At 42.2% G+C, this 16385-nt stretch overlaps 1 protein-coding gene across 2 annotated transcripts in view; it reads right to left on the bottom strand.

The window, feature by feature from the left end:
• Nucleotides 1-1127: 1127 nt before the first annotated feature.
• LOC308695353 (polymeric immunoglobulin receptor-like) overlaps nt 1128-16385 on the bottom strand; it is a 34040-nt gene continuing 18782 nt past the window's right edge. The window contains exons 1-10 of one of the 2 annotated variants that reach the window (XM_081373474.1): nt 14315-14459; nt 13820-14134; nt 13410-13718; nt 13281-13311; nt 13063-13116; nt 7081-7175; nt 6898-6950; nt 2361-2423; nt 2202-2258; nt 1128-2117 (exon numbers count right to left, since the gene is read on the bottom strand). In XM_081373474.1, coding sequence (XP_081229600.1) covers nt 2070-2117; nt 2202-2258; nt 2361-2423; nt 6898-6950; nt 7081-7175; nt 13063-13116; nt 13281-13311; nt 13410-13718; nt 13820-14134; nt 14315-14375 — 1086 coding nt within the window. In that variant the 5' untranslated portion in view covers nt 14376-14459 and the 3' untranslated portion in view covers nt 1128-2069. Of the gene's footprint in view, nt 2118-2201; nt 2259-2360; nt 2424-6897; nt 6951-7080; nt 7176-13062; nt 13117-13280; nt 13312-13409; nt 13719-13819; nt 14135-14314; nt 14460-16385 lie in introns of those variants that run through there. The other variant, XM_081373473.1, reaches the window with a different exon arrangement.

Raw genomic sequence — 16385 nt, 5'->3', positions numbered from 1 at the left:
TTGGTGTGTGTGTGTGTGTGTGTGTAACAAAACTGAATAAAATGAGCAAATGTGCACCAGCTTCAACAATTGAACACTATTTGTGTGTTTGTGTGTGTTGTAGTTGCAAAAATTGGAAGCGTTAACGTGTTAAAATCATTTCAGGTCTCCCTATACACATTACAAAACAAGACAGGACAATAGAACATGAAGCCAAAGGCTATCAAAACAGAACACACACACACACACGTTAGGTTTCAGTATGTGCTTGGTACGTTTTTCGTCTTCAAACCAAACTTGGGTCTCCAGCCAAACTTTAAATCCCGTCTGGCTAGCACACTTCTCATAATGTTTACGCATTATGTCAGTAGGTGAAGAGAAGACGGTCCGTTGAACAAGCGTCTGGATGCAGTCTCAGGATAAAGACTTGATGCTTGATGACTTGATACTTGAGTCAATGGTGTTAAAGTTAGAATCAATTTCTTCCATGTTAAACAAAGAAATGATGACAAACTTGCAATTTTAGTTTGACTCTGTGATGGTTGAGGAAGTTACACATGTCTTGATGTGTTGAGGCCTGTCTTGATGTGGTGTGTGAGCTCTGAGGCCGGGTGAGTTCACACTCGAACAGCAACCAGAAGACGCAGAAAAGAGAGAGGAGAGACTGGACTTTAACTCTTCATTGAGCCAATAGGAACTTAACCCATCACAGAAAACCTTCTGCATTTTTACATTATCAATGTCAAAATATCACACAATTTTCTGTCTTTGAGGGGACATTTGGAGAACGACAAACACATGGGTTTCCATGTTTTATGGGGAGTTTAGACATAATGATTTTTATACTGTACAAACTGTATTCTATCCCCTAACCCAAAACAATCCTACACATCTCAGAAAACCTTCTGCATACATTTTCAAAAAACATAATTTAGTATGATTTATAAGCTATTTTACTCCTGGGTTCCAAAAAAAGTCCACAAGATCAAAATTTCTGCTATTTTCTGGTACACTTTGTGCTCGTCACACACACAAACACACACACACACACACACACACACACACACACACACACACACACACACACACACACACACACACACACACACACACACACACACACACACAAAAGGAGTCAAAATATTTTTTGAACTACAAAATACTTTTATTTTTTTATTTTAAAATGTGCATGTTTGTAAAAATGCAAATGGAAACAGAAACAGAATACTGTACAAGTAAACTAAAAGTTTTTTTTTTTAAAGTGAAGAAATGATACTCACACACATATATAACTACAAAATATATAAATACTGTTAAAAAAGACTATCACATTTCAAAGAAGGGTAGTTATGAACTTGACTAATAGATTCATTTACGGTCTGTATAACGCTGTTCATATGGGTCCTTCTGAAAAACAGGGCAGGGAGGGGGATCAAGCAAACGTAAAGTTAACTTAATGTGTTTGTGATCTGTTGGATGTTCATGTAAAGCAAGCCTAAAAAACTACTCTTGTGATAGTTAGTCCTGTTCTGTTCCTGTGTTATTCTCACTGTTGGTGTCAGTGATTAATGACACCTCTCTATGTGGATCTTATCATTTGTTAACCCGTGTAAACTAGAGGAGGGAAATCGAGTCTCGTATCAATCGCTTTGACTCAATTCTCAAATTAGATTTTTTTTTCTCAAAACAATAAATTCAGATCTCTGAACAATTACTTTCTTGTTCATGCCAGATTTTAAATTCTTCTGCATTTAAGCAAATTGAACACGTTTTGACGTGTAAAAAGTACAAAATATATAACACTGTTAAAAAAGACATCCCATTTCAAGAGACAAAGAAGGCTAGTTATGAACTCGCCTAATATATTTATTTACAGTCTATATATATATCGCTTTTTTCTTGAAACCTTGCATCTGTTCATATGGGTCCTTTTAAAAAAAAAAAATAGGGGAAGGAGGGGGATCAAGCAAACGTAAAGTTAACTTAATGTGTTTATATCTGTGGATCTGTTAGATGTTCAAAATTTAAATCATGTAAAGCAAGCATGAAAAAAAAAGCCTTCTGTTCCTGTGTTATCCTCAATGTTGCTGTTAGTGTGGAGCCACAGTGCTGTATATTGTTCCACCTGCTGGAGGCTTCTGGAAGTACGAGATCATTTTCAATATATTGCCAGCGGTACAATTAATACTGCACATGAAATCATATATTTCTGTAAAACTTACTGCGTCACTCACAGGACCATCACCAATAGTACTGTAGGTTACGTCCTTGTTGGAATCCTGTGAGGATCGTAATTGAAAATTAGATATATTCATGAAATCTTACTCTTAAAATGTCATATTTCTGAGCTATCGTGTTAGTAGTATGTCTGGTTTACTTACTCTTGGGCGTTCATCATCTATAGTGTTGTATATCACATTATTTTCTTCAGGTTTAGAGTACATCTGCATTTCACACAAACACACAGAAAACAATAAGCAAAAATAAATATATATCAACACATGACTCAATGGACACATGGTTCCATGGCCAACCCAATGTAATGATATGAGGAGTATGGGGTGGGGGGTAAAAATGTTTTCTTTTCTCATATTTCAGTCTAAAAAGGTTTTGTCTGACCTGGAGACTAATGTGTAATGGGGATTGTTGCATTTGTTAACCTGTGTAAACAAGAAGAGGAAAAAAAGGTGTCTTGTATCAATCGCTTTTGCTCAATTCTCAAATGAGAATTCTTTCCCCTCAAAACAATAAGTTGATCTCAGAACAATTACTTACTTGTTCATGCAGTATTTAAATTATTATTCATTTAAGCAAATTTAACACGTTTTGACGCGCGAAAAAGTAGGCCTACAATTGTTTACAATTTGCACAATAATAAAACATTTTCCTCCATTCGGTCTCCTGATGGAGTTTGGGTTCCTTGCCACTGTCACCTATGGCTTGCTTAGTTGGGGACACTTATTCAACAGTATTATTGATCTGACTGTACTGACGCCGTTGGATGAGAACTGAACTGAACTGGACGATGACATATTTTTTGCAGAACTGCTTTATAGACGAAATGAACTAATTCAGGTATTGATGATCTTTACAACGGAACTGAATCAACACTGAACTGAGCAACAGTAGCATTTTCCTGTTATCACTGCAAAGCTGTTTTGTATAAAGCGCTATAAACAAAGGTGACAAAATTTCTGTTCACCATATAAGAACTTACAAAAGGCATGTAAATGAATTTTCAGTTTAGACTGCATAAAGGGAAATAAATAGGTGCGTTCACGCCATGTCGTAATTACCACAATTACATGATTTAAACTTGTAAAAAGCGTTCACATCCTCATAAAGCTCGTAATTGCAGCTTGTAAGATGTGAACTGTATGAGAGCTCCTACTTATAACACGTGACTGCTGTACCACCTGACCACTGCAGATTCATTCCAAACTTAGCCCACATCATGCTGTATGAATTCCAAACTGCTTTTTTGCACCCTTGAAGGGCACTTCGAGTTGCCTTTGTTGCCTTTGGCTTGCTCAGTTGGGGATATTTTGGGGATATTTAATTTGATTTTATCAATCAATAAATTCCACTAGAAACAAACCTTGATGTATTATTTTAATTTAATACTGTGAAGCTGCTTTGATACAATCTGTATTGTGCGCTATACAAATATACTTGACTTGACTTCGGGAAGGGGACGCCATTTGTAGCAGCGTTCCAAATGAAAGTGAACAACTGAATCGCTTCACGAGCCCTTCAACAAGTCCGTTAGCAAAGGGAACTCTTGCGATGGTCACTTCAAGGAAGTAATTTAATCGTTTATGGTCATGTGACCCATGGTGACAAGTCCTTGTGCACGATTCATTTTAAATCTGGAAATGGCGGGGGAGTTGGAGTTAATGTATAAAATAGAATTATTCAAGATGTTGTGTTGTGATATAGCTATTACACACATTTTCATGCGTTTCATATTGAGCTTAAAAAAGTTTCAGGTTCTTGTTTAGAAAAGTTGTGAAAATGCTATCGTGGATTTTTTCTTCTGCTATTAGAGTAAATTCGAATAGAAAAATTATATTTGCTGTCATCTCCCATGACAACTTCTGCTTGTGAGAAACACGGAAATATAAATTGGGTCCATTATGTACGGTGGCCGAGAAGGGTCACAACACAAGCAAACGCCACAACAACTACATATTCAGAAAACTCCTCCAAATTCAGAAAACACATGCAAACCCCACAACAACTACATATTCAGAAAACACATGCAAACCCCACAACAACTACATATTCAGAAAACACATACAAACGCCCAGAGCCGGTTCTAGACATTAGGAGGCCCTAGGCAAAATTCATGTTGGAGGCCCCCCACCCCCAATAAAAAAAAACACTTGAAACAAATATGATTCCTAACCTTTTTATTTATACAACATTTAATTTTAAAAGCAGTATATTTTTACTTACACAGTACATAAGTTTGGACACATTACTATTTTTAATGTTTTTGAAAGAAGTCTCTTATGCTCATCAAGCCTGGATTTATTTGATCAAAAATACAGAAAAATAATATAGTGAAATATTATTAAAATTTAAAATAATGGTTTTCTATTTTACTATACTTTATATTTCTGTGATGCAAAGCTGAATTTAGTGCCACGTGATCATTCTGATTTATTATCAAATGTTAGAAATGGTGCTTAATATTTATTTTATAACCTGTGATACTTTTTTTCAGGATTTTTGATTATTAAAGAGTTGTTTTAAAAAAGTCTTCACTATCACTTTTTATATATTTAACACATCCTTGCTGAATATTCCTGTTTTTTTTTTCTGTATTTTTGATCAAATAAATGCAGGCTTGTAGAGCATAATAATAAACTTCTTTCAAAAACATTAAAAATAGTAATGGGTCCAGACTTTTACCGGTACTGTACATATTAATCAAACTTTATCTACGGTAATCTCTTTTTTGTTTAATGAAGATGTTATTGTTGTTGTTGTTATTTTGCTGTTTTATTCAATTTATTCACAGTTCCAGAATCCCACTTCAGTAGATGAGCATAAGAGCTTTTATATTGCATTGCTACCTTATGCTATACACAAATCAAGTGGAAGAGAAAGACACGATCGCTACTGAGCAGAAAAAAATATATAAAGTGCAATTATTGGCGTAATGTCAGGAATCTAATCATCAGCAGAATTTAGAAGATAGACCCATAGATATGAGATCCTTTAGACTATTTGAAACATTTAAAAATGTTGTAGTGTGTTGGCTTTTTAACTTAGAATACAGACGTCTTGTCTTTTAATTTTGTAGCTTTTTTACTAGTCAGCTCCCGACGCGATGTTATTCATTGTACGCGCAAATTCAAAGCGTCGCGTCTGGGCACGTTAATGACGCTCGCGCTCTTTTAAACTCGTAGTAAAGCGGTGAATGTTTTTCCAGAAATGACGCTGATCTACAGTACAAGTTTATATTTAGAATACATTGCAATCACTCCAAAATAGATGACGACAACTCACACACCTGCATTATGAGCTGTGCTTCTTTGTGTGCTTATTAGGCTTTAGCCTCGCAGCATCTGATGGATGCGTTCGTTACTTTCAGAAGCTGGCACACATTAATTGGTTTAACTGCAGTAATGTAACAGTCTATGGTTAAGATAAACATCGTCACTATTTTTAGTGAATTAATAAATATTGAAATAAATTGTAGATAGGACATTTGTACTTTTTTTTTTTTTTTGTCCCTCTGTCTGGGCCCCATCCCGCCAATCGGGCCCTAGGCACGTGCCTAGTTTGCCTTTGCGTTAATCCGGCTCTGCAAACGCCACAACAACTACATATCGAGCAAATAGGGAAACGAACTGCAAACTGCAAAGACACAACGGAAATGTTTCCAGGGGGGCCATAATCAGTGACGGCTACAAGAGGCAAGTGTTTCCAGAGCCCGTCCACTCCGGTACCAGAGCACATCGACAAGTCTGTCATAATAAAAGAGAAACACCAGAGAATGTCTAATAAGGCCGCAGACGGGCTCTGGAAACACTTACCTCTTGTAGCCGTCACTGATTATGGCCCCCTGGAAACATTTCCGTTGTGTCTTTGCAGTTTGCAGTTCGTTTCCCTATTTGCTCGTGCTGTGAATATTTGCAGCGTACATGATGTGAAATCGACAAAGTTGTTTTCTGAATATATAGTTGTTGTGGCGTTTGTATGTGTTTTCTGAATATGTAGTTGTTGTGGCGTTTGTATGTGTTTTCTGAATTTGGAGGTGTTTTCTCAATATGTAGTTGTTGTGGCGTTTGTTTGTGTTGTGACCCTTCTCGGCCACCGTAATTATGGGAACATTACTTTTGAATGAATTCTAAGAATGATGTATTAATAATGTAATAATGTATTCTCAGAACTTTAGCTAATGTTCTGGCAAAGTTCACTCAAAGTTATAAACAAACGTTCCTACAGTATGCTAATAGAATGTTTATATTCTTTATAATGTTCTTGTATAATAATGTTAATAATGTTAACTTGAATAATAATAATGTATAATGTTTTGAGCAAACGTTTTGAGACATTATTAACATTCTATTAACATACAAGAACGTTTGTTTATAACTTTGAGTGAACTTTGCCCGAACATTAGCCAAAGTTCTGAGAACGTTCCTTGTTAGCTGGGATATTTTTTCTGTGTTCAAGTTTGACTTTTTTTCCCAGTAAACGTTTAACTACTGTTTACTATCTGTTTCTATTCAGCTCAGTGTGATACACAAAAGCATCAAGCTAGACAAAATTGACATTCTTGCATCGTATTGAAAGAAGCGAGTGTCAACAGAATAAACAATTTAACAAAAATGAAAAAACTGTATACACTGATATTGTCATATGAACATTTTCATAACTAGATGCTATAAATTAAGGACTTACTGCGTCAATGGTTCTGCTGTCGTTTCGCTCTCTGTTTTGGTGTTTATCTTGCTCTTTATTTAAAAAAAGGGGAAACAACAATATGACATTAACAGAGGTTATGTATGTGCTGTTGAAATAAAAGATAACATGGCATGAAATTAACTTAGAAAGAATTAAGAATGGAGTGCAGGTCAAACTGACTCTGTTTCCGTCTCCAGGTGAAAACACCGACCAGAATCAACAGCAGCAAAAGTGCAGCTGAAACTGGAAGCCACACAGTCAGAAGACCTTTATCTCTGTGGGAAACAAGAAAACGTACTGGTTACTTTCGTAACCTCGGTTCCCTTAGAGATAAGGGAACGAGTACTGCGTTGCAAACGCTATGGGAAAACTCCTTTTCTCGAGAATATTGAAGCCTTTATTTTAAAACGCATTTGCTACAGCACAGGCGAGAGCATCAGACCCACGTGAGTGAGCTGATAGGCTGTGCTGTGGGCAACTGCACGAACCAATGGCAGATAGACAGAAGCGCGCGAGCCAATCAGGGCGCTTGGCGCTCTGTCACTGTCAAGCGCGCGAAACTACACGTGACCATAACATATAAATACAGATAGAATCCGCCATTTGACAGGTATAATCGACTGAAGCGACAAACCTGCCATAAGAAAAAATAGCACGGCAAGGCAACGCAGTACTCGTTCCCTTATCTCTAAGGGAACCGAGGTTACGAAAGTAACCAGTACGTTCCCTTACGAGAACGTTCTCTCGTACTGCGTTGCAAACGCTATGGGAACGTTTCCATTTAAAACGCCGTGCTATTAATCTTTTGGCCGCTCTGACTCACCAGAGTTCCGGGAAGTACAGAATAGCCAGGATAAAAAGAGACCGAACATCGGGCCCATCAATTATCCGTAATAAAGACTGGCCAGAGCCAGTCATTTAACCCACAAGGTGATAGCCGTGTGTTTAATATCAAACTAGTCTGGGTCAGCAGAGCCAGAGTCTAGACTGAAAAGACTGTAACTGCAAAGCAGGGACATTAAAGTTATAATTCATCGGATCTGGCCAGAGCCAGTCACTTAGCCCACAAAGTGAAAACCGTGTGTTCAATATCAACTAGACTGGGTCACAGAGCCAGTGTCTAGACAGAAGAACTGTAGCTACAAGCAAGGGCATTAAAGCTATAATTCAACAATGTGGACGGAGCGGATATCCGGCCGCCGCACATATGCTATAGATGGGAATACCCAAGTGACCATGGTTCAAAACTAGTCTGGATCCACAGAGCCAGAGTCTAGACAGAAAGAACGCATGTCTGCAGAGCAGGGACATCCAGCTTATAGAATCTCACAAATGTGGACGGAGCGGACCAGCCGGCCGCCGCACAAATGTCTTCAATGGGAATACCACTTGACCAAGCCCACGAAGAGGCAACACCTCTCGTGGAATGAGCTCTAACACCTATGGGACAAGAGAGGCCCAGTGAGGTGTAAGCCAGGGCAATGGCGTCAACTATCCATCTGGACAGTGTGGTTTTAGTGACCGGGAGGCCCTTGGATCGGCCCCCGAAACACACAAAGAGCTGTTCAGACTGTCTGAAAGAGGCCGAACGCTCCAGATAAATTCTCAAAGCTCTGACTGGGCAAAGTATGAGAGAATCGCTATCCTCCTCGGAGGAGGGGAGAGCTGACAGAGAAATAACCTGGGCTCTGAACGGAGTTGAGAGCACCTTAGGAACATATCCATGTCTTGGCCTAAGAATGACCTTGGAGTCATTAGGACCAAACTCCAGACAGGAAGCGCTGGTAGACAGCGCCTGTAAATCCCCTATTCTCTTTACTGACGCCAGTGCTAGAAGCAGGGCGGTTTTCAGAGAGAGAGACTTAGGATCAGCTGACTGAAGTGGTTCAAAGGAAGGTCCCTTAAGAGCCCGCAGGACCAAGGAGAGGTCCCAGGCCGGAACAGACGGTGGCCGAGGCGGGTTAAGCCTCCTGGCGCCCCTGAGGAAGCGAACTATAAGGTCGCTTTTTCCTAAGGAGGCCCCGGCTTCCAATACGTGAAAAGCAGCAATGGCTGCCACGTACACTTTGAGAGTGGAGGGGGAGCGACCCGCGTCCAACATCTCCTGTAGAAAAGACAGTACTCTTGGTACTTCACAAGTGTATGGGTCGAGGTCTTGAGCTAAACACCAGCTGGAAAACACTGACCATTTACTGAGATAGAGGCGTCTGGTAGACGGAGCTCTAGCTTCCTTTATAGTATTCAGGACGCCCTCTGGGAGGTTCTGGGGTACCCGTTGAGTGGCCATACATGTAGGGCCCATAAGTCGGGACGGGGATGCCAGATTGTCCTGTTGGCCTGAGTCAGGAGGTCGCGCCTCACTGGGATTGGCCACGGGTCTGCTACAGACAGCTGCATCAACTCTGGGAACCAAACCTGGGTCCGCCAGAGAGGAGCTACTAATAGCACTGCGCTTTTCGTGTTCCTGATCCGTTCGATGACCTGAGGGAGCATCGAGACCGGGGGGAACGCATAGAGAGGAAGGTTGGGCCAGTCGTGGGCCAACGCATCCCTGCTCTTTGAGAAAAAGATTGGGCATTGACAGTTGTCTTCTGAGGCGAAAAGATCTACTTCTGCCTTCCCGAAGACCTCCCAGAGTAGGAGAACTGTCTGAGGGTGGAGAGACCATTCCTCTGGGGGAACTCTGCCCCGAGAGAGCATGTCTGCTCCTGTATTCAACGTGCCTGGCACGTGAGCTGCCCTGAGCGAGCGCAGATTGGTGTGAGCCCATAGCAAGAGCTGTGAGGCTATGGCAAACAGGTTGCGGGACCAGAGGCCGCCCTGGCGATTTATGTAAGAGACCACCGACATGTTGTCCGTCCGTACCAACACGTGGTGTCCCGCCAGGTATGGGAGGAATGTTTTTAGGGCTAGAAAAACTGCTCTCATTTCGAGGCAGTTTATGTGTAGGCGTTTCTCCGAGCTCTACCAGAGGCCGGAGGCAGGCCTGCCCTCGTACAGAGCTCCCCAACCGGAGTTGGAGGCGTCTGTTGAAATCATCCTCCTCTCTGAAACTACCCCCATGCTTACGCCCTGCTGGTACCAGCTGGCGTTTTTCCAAGGGGCCAGGGCTTGAACACAGCGGTCAGTATGAGCCAGTCGTCGAGGTAGTTTAGGATGCGCATTCCCCGCTGTCTCAGGGGGGAGAGAGCTGCATCCATGCACTTCGTGAATGTACGAGGCGCTAGTGCCAGTCCAAATGGAAGAACTGTGTACTGGTATGTCTGCCCCTCGAAGGCGAATCTCAAGAATGGCCTGTGGTGGGGGTTCACTTGAATGTGAAAGTAAGCGTCTTTCAGATCTACTGAGAAAAACCAGTCGCCTGGGCGAATCTGCGTCAGGATATGTCTGGTCGTGAGCATTCTGAACGGCCATAACATGAGAGCCTTGTTCAGATGTCTCAGATCTAAAATGGGTCTCAGGCCGCCGTCTTTCTTTGGAACAAGAAAGTATCGGCTGTAAAAACCTGACTCACTCAGAGAAGGGGGGATCTTCTCGATGGCCCCTTTCGCCAGCAGACTTAACACTTCGGTGCGGAGGACATGACTCAATGTGCCTCTTACCGTGGTTTGTATAACCGCGCGAAAACGCGGTGGTCTGCGGGCGAACTGAAGCGAGTAACCATGCTTTATGATGTTCATCACCCATACTGAAACTCCGGGGATAGCTTGCCAAGCTAGAGCCCGCAGAGCTAGAGGCATTATCATATCTGGAACACCCAGAGTGGGGGGCTCGGACTGACATGTATGCATGTGAGAAATTATGCTCGATTTGTGCTTTGTGTGGGTCGCTGTTAAAACAGCGTTTGTTTGCAGGGGTGCGTGACATGTGACGGGCCCATGAACTGCATTTAGAACTGCTGCAGCCGCCTGAACTGAAGAGGGAGCCGTGAGCAGTAGTCGAGCGATTTTTGGGGCTGGTCCGGCCGCAGCGGGACAGTGACCCCTCTTTGTGCCGGTTAGGACGGCTTCTTGGGCTCGTGATCGAGCGTCAGCTTCGGCCGCGGGCCCTGGCGCTTAGGGAACGGGAACCGTTTCGCTGGCTTCATGTGCTTACTGGTCTCAGCCGCTGGGCGGGGCTGGAGGACCTGGGACACCACTTTCTCAGGTCGCGGCGTGCTCTTGGGGCGCCGTTGGACTGAGCTGGAGCGCTTTGGTAGAAAGTGTCTCATGGCGCTGGAAGCCTTCTGAGCTTCAGTGAAGCGATCGGCGAAGCCGCTGACAGATGGGCCGAAGAGACGTGAGGCTGTGACGGGCGAGTCGAGGAAGGCAGATTTATCCGCGTCCCTGATCTCGGTTAAGTTTAGCCAGAGGTGGCGCTCCATTACCACTAGGCTGGCCATATTGCGGCCCAGGGCTTGAGCGGTGGTCTTCGTGGCCCTCAGTGCCAGATCCGTGGCACTCCTGAGGTCTTTAAATGTGTCTAGGTCCGGGCCTGACTCATCCATGGAACGGAGAAGTTTGGCCTGGAAGGCTTGAAGCGTCGCCATGGCGTGAAGTGCAGAGGCGGCTTGACCGGCGGCAGCGTATGCGCGGCTGGCAATGGCCGAAGTAGTTCTGCACGGCTTAGAAGGGTGCACCGTCTTAGACCTCCAACTACCTGCAGTGGGGGGGCATAAGTGTGCAGCGACCGCTTCCTCCAGTGGGGAGAGAGACACATATCCTTTCTCTTCAGCGCCGTCAACAGTGGAGAGCGTAGAAGAGGCGGATGAGCGCGTTCGCGCTGAAAAGGGCGCGCGCCAGCATTTTGTGAGCTCTTCGTGAACCTCAGGCATAAATGGAGCGGCGCGCTGACGAGGGGCCTGCTGGCGCCCCGGCAGGTACCATTCATCGAGGCGGCTTCTGGCGGGATCAGCTGGAGAAAGCCAATCGAGTCCCAACTCGTCAACAGCGCGAGACATGACACGGAGAAGTTCGGCGTCAATGCTCGCTCGAGTATCAGAAAACTCTAGCTGAGAGGGGGGGGCGGGGTCCGCGGAGCCCGACCAATCCTCGCTCAGATGCCGCCATAGAAAGTGCGTCATCGACGTCATCCGGAGATGCGCCGACAGAGACGAGTCCAGCCGCTTCAGACGAGGGGCGCTGCTCGCTCCGAGAGAACAGGAAAGGCGAAGAAGGCGTGGGCGAGGCACGAGGAGAAAGGCCCGGCGTGCACTCGCTAAACTCACCGCGCTCAGGACGCCTCTGATCGCGCCGCTTCTTCCTACGGGGCTCGTGGGGCGCCGAAGACGGAAGGTGGGCGGAATCGGTCACCGTCGAAGACAGCCTTGAACGGAGAACGGAGACAGGCATCCCGTCGCAGAATTGGCAGCCGCCTTTCATGAGCGCTGCCTCGGCGTGCTCAGGGCCGAGGCAGGCCGCACACTGGGTGTGTCCGTCGGATGCATGCAGGGAGACCCCACAGCTCTCAGATGGAGAGAGGCATTATGCCGCGCTGTGAAAACAGCGGTTTGCTCTTTTAGATAAATATGCAATGAAAAGGATATAATTTTTCGTCGGATGCCACAGGGAAACGCTCAGCTGGCGAGATGCCGGGATGCGAAGCTGTTCCGCTGGACGGCTTTTCCACGACGAGGGCTTCTTACGACCGGAGAAAATCAGCGACGAGGTGAGTCGAGCTGAAGGAGATTAAATCTGTCAAATGGCGGATTCTATCTGTATTTATATGTTATGGTCACGTGTAGTTTCGCGCGCTTGACAGTGACAGAGCGCCAAGCGCCCTGATTGGCTCGCGCGCTTCTGTCTATCCGCCATTGGTTCGTGCAGTTGCCCACAGCACAGCCTATCAGCTCACTCACGTGGGTCTGATGCTCTCGCCTGTGCTGTAGCAAATGCGTTTTAAAATAAAGGCTTCAATATTCTCGAGAAAAGGAGTTTTCCCATAGCGTTTGCAACGCAGTACGAGAGAACGTTCTCGTAAGGGAACACTTTAATATCGGTTCATTCAAAAAGCTCAGAAAGAGTTGTGGAACTAATTCAGCTGAATAAAAGCACCAGAAAACAAGGCATCTGGACTAAATTTCCACCAGGCCATTAAACTTTAAGGCATTTCAGGCTAATAGTCTTAGAATTAGTTTAACCTTATTTTATTTTATTTTTATTTTAAACAATACAGATGTATTACTTTTGTTCATTACTGCCTTCAGCTTTACTATTATTCTTGTTTCCTGTTTCACTTCTGCAAAGATAGAAAAAAAAGAAAGAAAAAGCACTAGGGCAATAAGGAAATGATTATGTAAGCATTAAAGAGAAAGAAATTGAGGAAGTAGAGCATTGATGACAAAACAGCCAAATATAGAATAATTATATGAAGGTTTTAATGAGAAATATTTCAGTACTAACGAGTCTCTCGGTTTGTCTGTGGCCCCGTTTACTGTTAAAAGTAAAATTTGAAAAGTTTACTGCAAAGCAATTTTAGTTGTGTTTTATTTAAAATATAGTAGAAAAATATTTATTATTGAAATATTTTACCTGGTTCTGCCTCGATTACAGTGAGATGAACAGGATTCAGTGCCTCTCCAGCAGAGCAGAAGTACCATCCAGAATCACTGAGTCTCAGTCCAGTCATCAACACAGTGAAGGAGCTTCTCCCATCATCACTGATCTGGACTGATGGATTCTGGGATGTGTCAGTCCTCTTCTCAGTGTAACAGCTCTGATCTTTATATCTGCACCACTGTTTGGATTTATTCTGATATCCACAACTGTAGAAACACTGGACACTGACATTATCACCTTCATGTCCAGATACACTGCTGCTCTTCACATACACATCAGGAGCTGAACACATAGTCATTTGAGATTATTAAAAGCATACAGTATGTGTGAAGTCAGAGAATTTGACATTAGAATGTGATTAAAATAATTACAAAATCTCATACCAGACTGAACCCAGAGATGAAGCTCATATGTGACAGTCGGTTTTCCATCAGTCTCCATAGTACAATAATAATCCCCATTATGTTTTGAGCTCTGCAGGTTTCTCATAGTCACAGTAAAGAGACTCTGATCAGGATGATCAATTACTGACAGATTCTCCTCTGTTGTGTTTGTGTATGTACGATTAGGAAGGGTTTCTGAGAACCAGTATTTCTTCTGTTGTGGGTTTTTCTCATCATAATGACATGGGATGGTGACAGATTCTCCAGTCTTAACAGTTATGGTGTGATTTGACCAACCGCTGAAGCATTCAACACCTACACAAACAACACACAAACCGTTATTATGTCCAGGATTAACAATAATTCACTCCTTAATTTGTTCTATTTTCACATAAAACACATTAAAAGCATAAACAGCTGAGCATAACATCTGTCATTCCAAAATGATAAACAGGATCCATTAGAAACAAAAACAGCACAACATTTAATACTCACCTAAAATGAGCCAAAACCCGATTGAAATGTAGATCATTTTTTCCTTCGCGTATGTGGCCATTGTGAAAGTCTCTCTTCCTGTATCTTGAGTTGTCTAACTGTGTTTGTAGTGACTGCTGCACTTCCCTTTTCCCCATCATATAACACTCAAACGTCTTGCGCCATCTGGTTGTGCAGTGAGGATAGACTCTAGATTTCAAGTTATGTTCTTGTCACACTTTCATTTACATCTCTGTTTCAGTCTGGGGTTGCAGGTAGTAACACACTAATTTTTATCAATCACAAATAATTTATGATGACACTTTACCAGCACCAAGCTCCATTTTTCTGCCTGAGAACATGATGTGTGATCGTTTTGCTTTTTGAGTAATTACCACAAAGAAATAAACAATGTTTATTTTAGATATCCAACATTTTTCTTACGCAGGCAAAAGTTTTGGTTCTTCTAAATTTAAATAATATCTGTTTGATTTGTATGTTGACAAGTTAAAGGACAAATCAAGTGAAAAATGAACCTGGGGTTAATTAACACATGGTTACCGAGTCGATCGTTCCCTGCGATGCGTTTTCATGAAAATCGAATGTAAAGAGTTTTATCTTTAAAAACAGATTAGCTCATAACAGTAGTATATGGGGCACAGAGTAAGTAAAAATAAATCGCTAGTTAATACCACTAACAAGGCTCAAAATAGCCTCACACTAACACGGCAACATAATGAGGGTCCTTACATACAAACCGAAGCATTGAGAACTTTGTAAGTGTACAGACAGTTTAATAAGAAGACACTTTATAAAGACAGTACATTACGCGTTGACATGCAGGATCCATCTTGGAAAACAGTCTCGACTAATCGAGCAACGAACGGCGTCGATAGGATAGCTGGTCGATAGGAATTACGTTTGTGAAATCTAACGTAGCACGCCGTTCGTGGCTCGATTAGTCGAGACTGTTTTCCAAGATGGATCCTGCATGTCAACGCGTAATGTACTGTCTTTATAAAGTATCTTCTTATTAAACTGTCTGTACACTTACAAAGTTCTCAATGCTTCGGTTTGTATGTAAGGACCCTCATTATGTTGCCGTGTTAGTGTGAGGCTATTTTGAGCCTTGTTAGTGGTATTAACTAGCAATTTACTTTTACTTACTCTCTGCCCCATATACTACTGTTATGAGCTAATCTGTTTTTAAAGATAAAACTCTTTACATTCGATTTTCATGAAAACGCATCGCAGGGAACGATCGACTCGGTAACCATGTGTTAATTAACCCCAGGTTCATTTTTCACTTGATTTGTCCTTTAATGCTTTTGCCCCATAGCGGTTACAAAATTAAACCCATGTATTTTGCATACATTATTTTTTTACTTTTTTTTTGTGATTCATCTCTGCTCATCTGTGTGGATGAATGTGGTTCACGGCACAGCTGTACACAATGGAAACAAGTGGCGTTCACTGCAGAACCAAATGACGTCCAGCTTCCCTCTCTGGACATCATGGCTGGAGTTTGACCTGATTCAGGTTTAGGGATAGGGTTATGGGTAGGGATAGAGTGTGGCGGGATCTTCAAGCTCCACTGCAGTGAGCAAATGAAAATACAAAAAAGTCATTAAAGTTAGACATAATGAATGCTTGTCTGATATTGTCAAACATTTATAATAAACTCATGCTACCGTTAGAGAGTTACTGTATACTATTGTATACTGAATACTGTAGTTATCCATAGCACTGTAACATTGGTTAGTGAATTTACATTATATCCCATTTTGTTTGCTAAAATTCAGTCAGTTATTATTATTTTTACTGTAAGTATAAACTAAGGGTATACTTATTCTACAATTATGATACAACAATCTTACTTTTGGGAGCAATTTAGCGAACACACGTAATAATAGTGTTCCAATACATACTGTATAGGCTTTTTAAAAATCACAGGGTATACATATCTGTGCATTTATACAGTAAGTTATTTATATATTTATTTTTGATTGCAAAAGTGCATATGTTTTAGTTTGGGCTTACATGTTTCAAGGCAAGTAAAAATAAAACTATGGCATTTTTTTAATTTTTTATA

Source organism: Scardinius erythrophthalmus (genome assembly GCF_964197995.2).
Source record: "Scardinius erythrophthalmus genome assembly, chromosome: 9".
NCBI classification, from domain to species: Eukaryota; Metazoa; Chordata; class Actinopteri; order Cypriniformes; family Leuciscidae; genus Scardinius; species Scardinius erythrophthalmus.
Note: the sequence above shows the minus strand (reverse complement) of the source record. Positions and strands in the feature narration are given on the sequence as shown.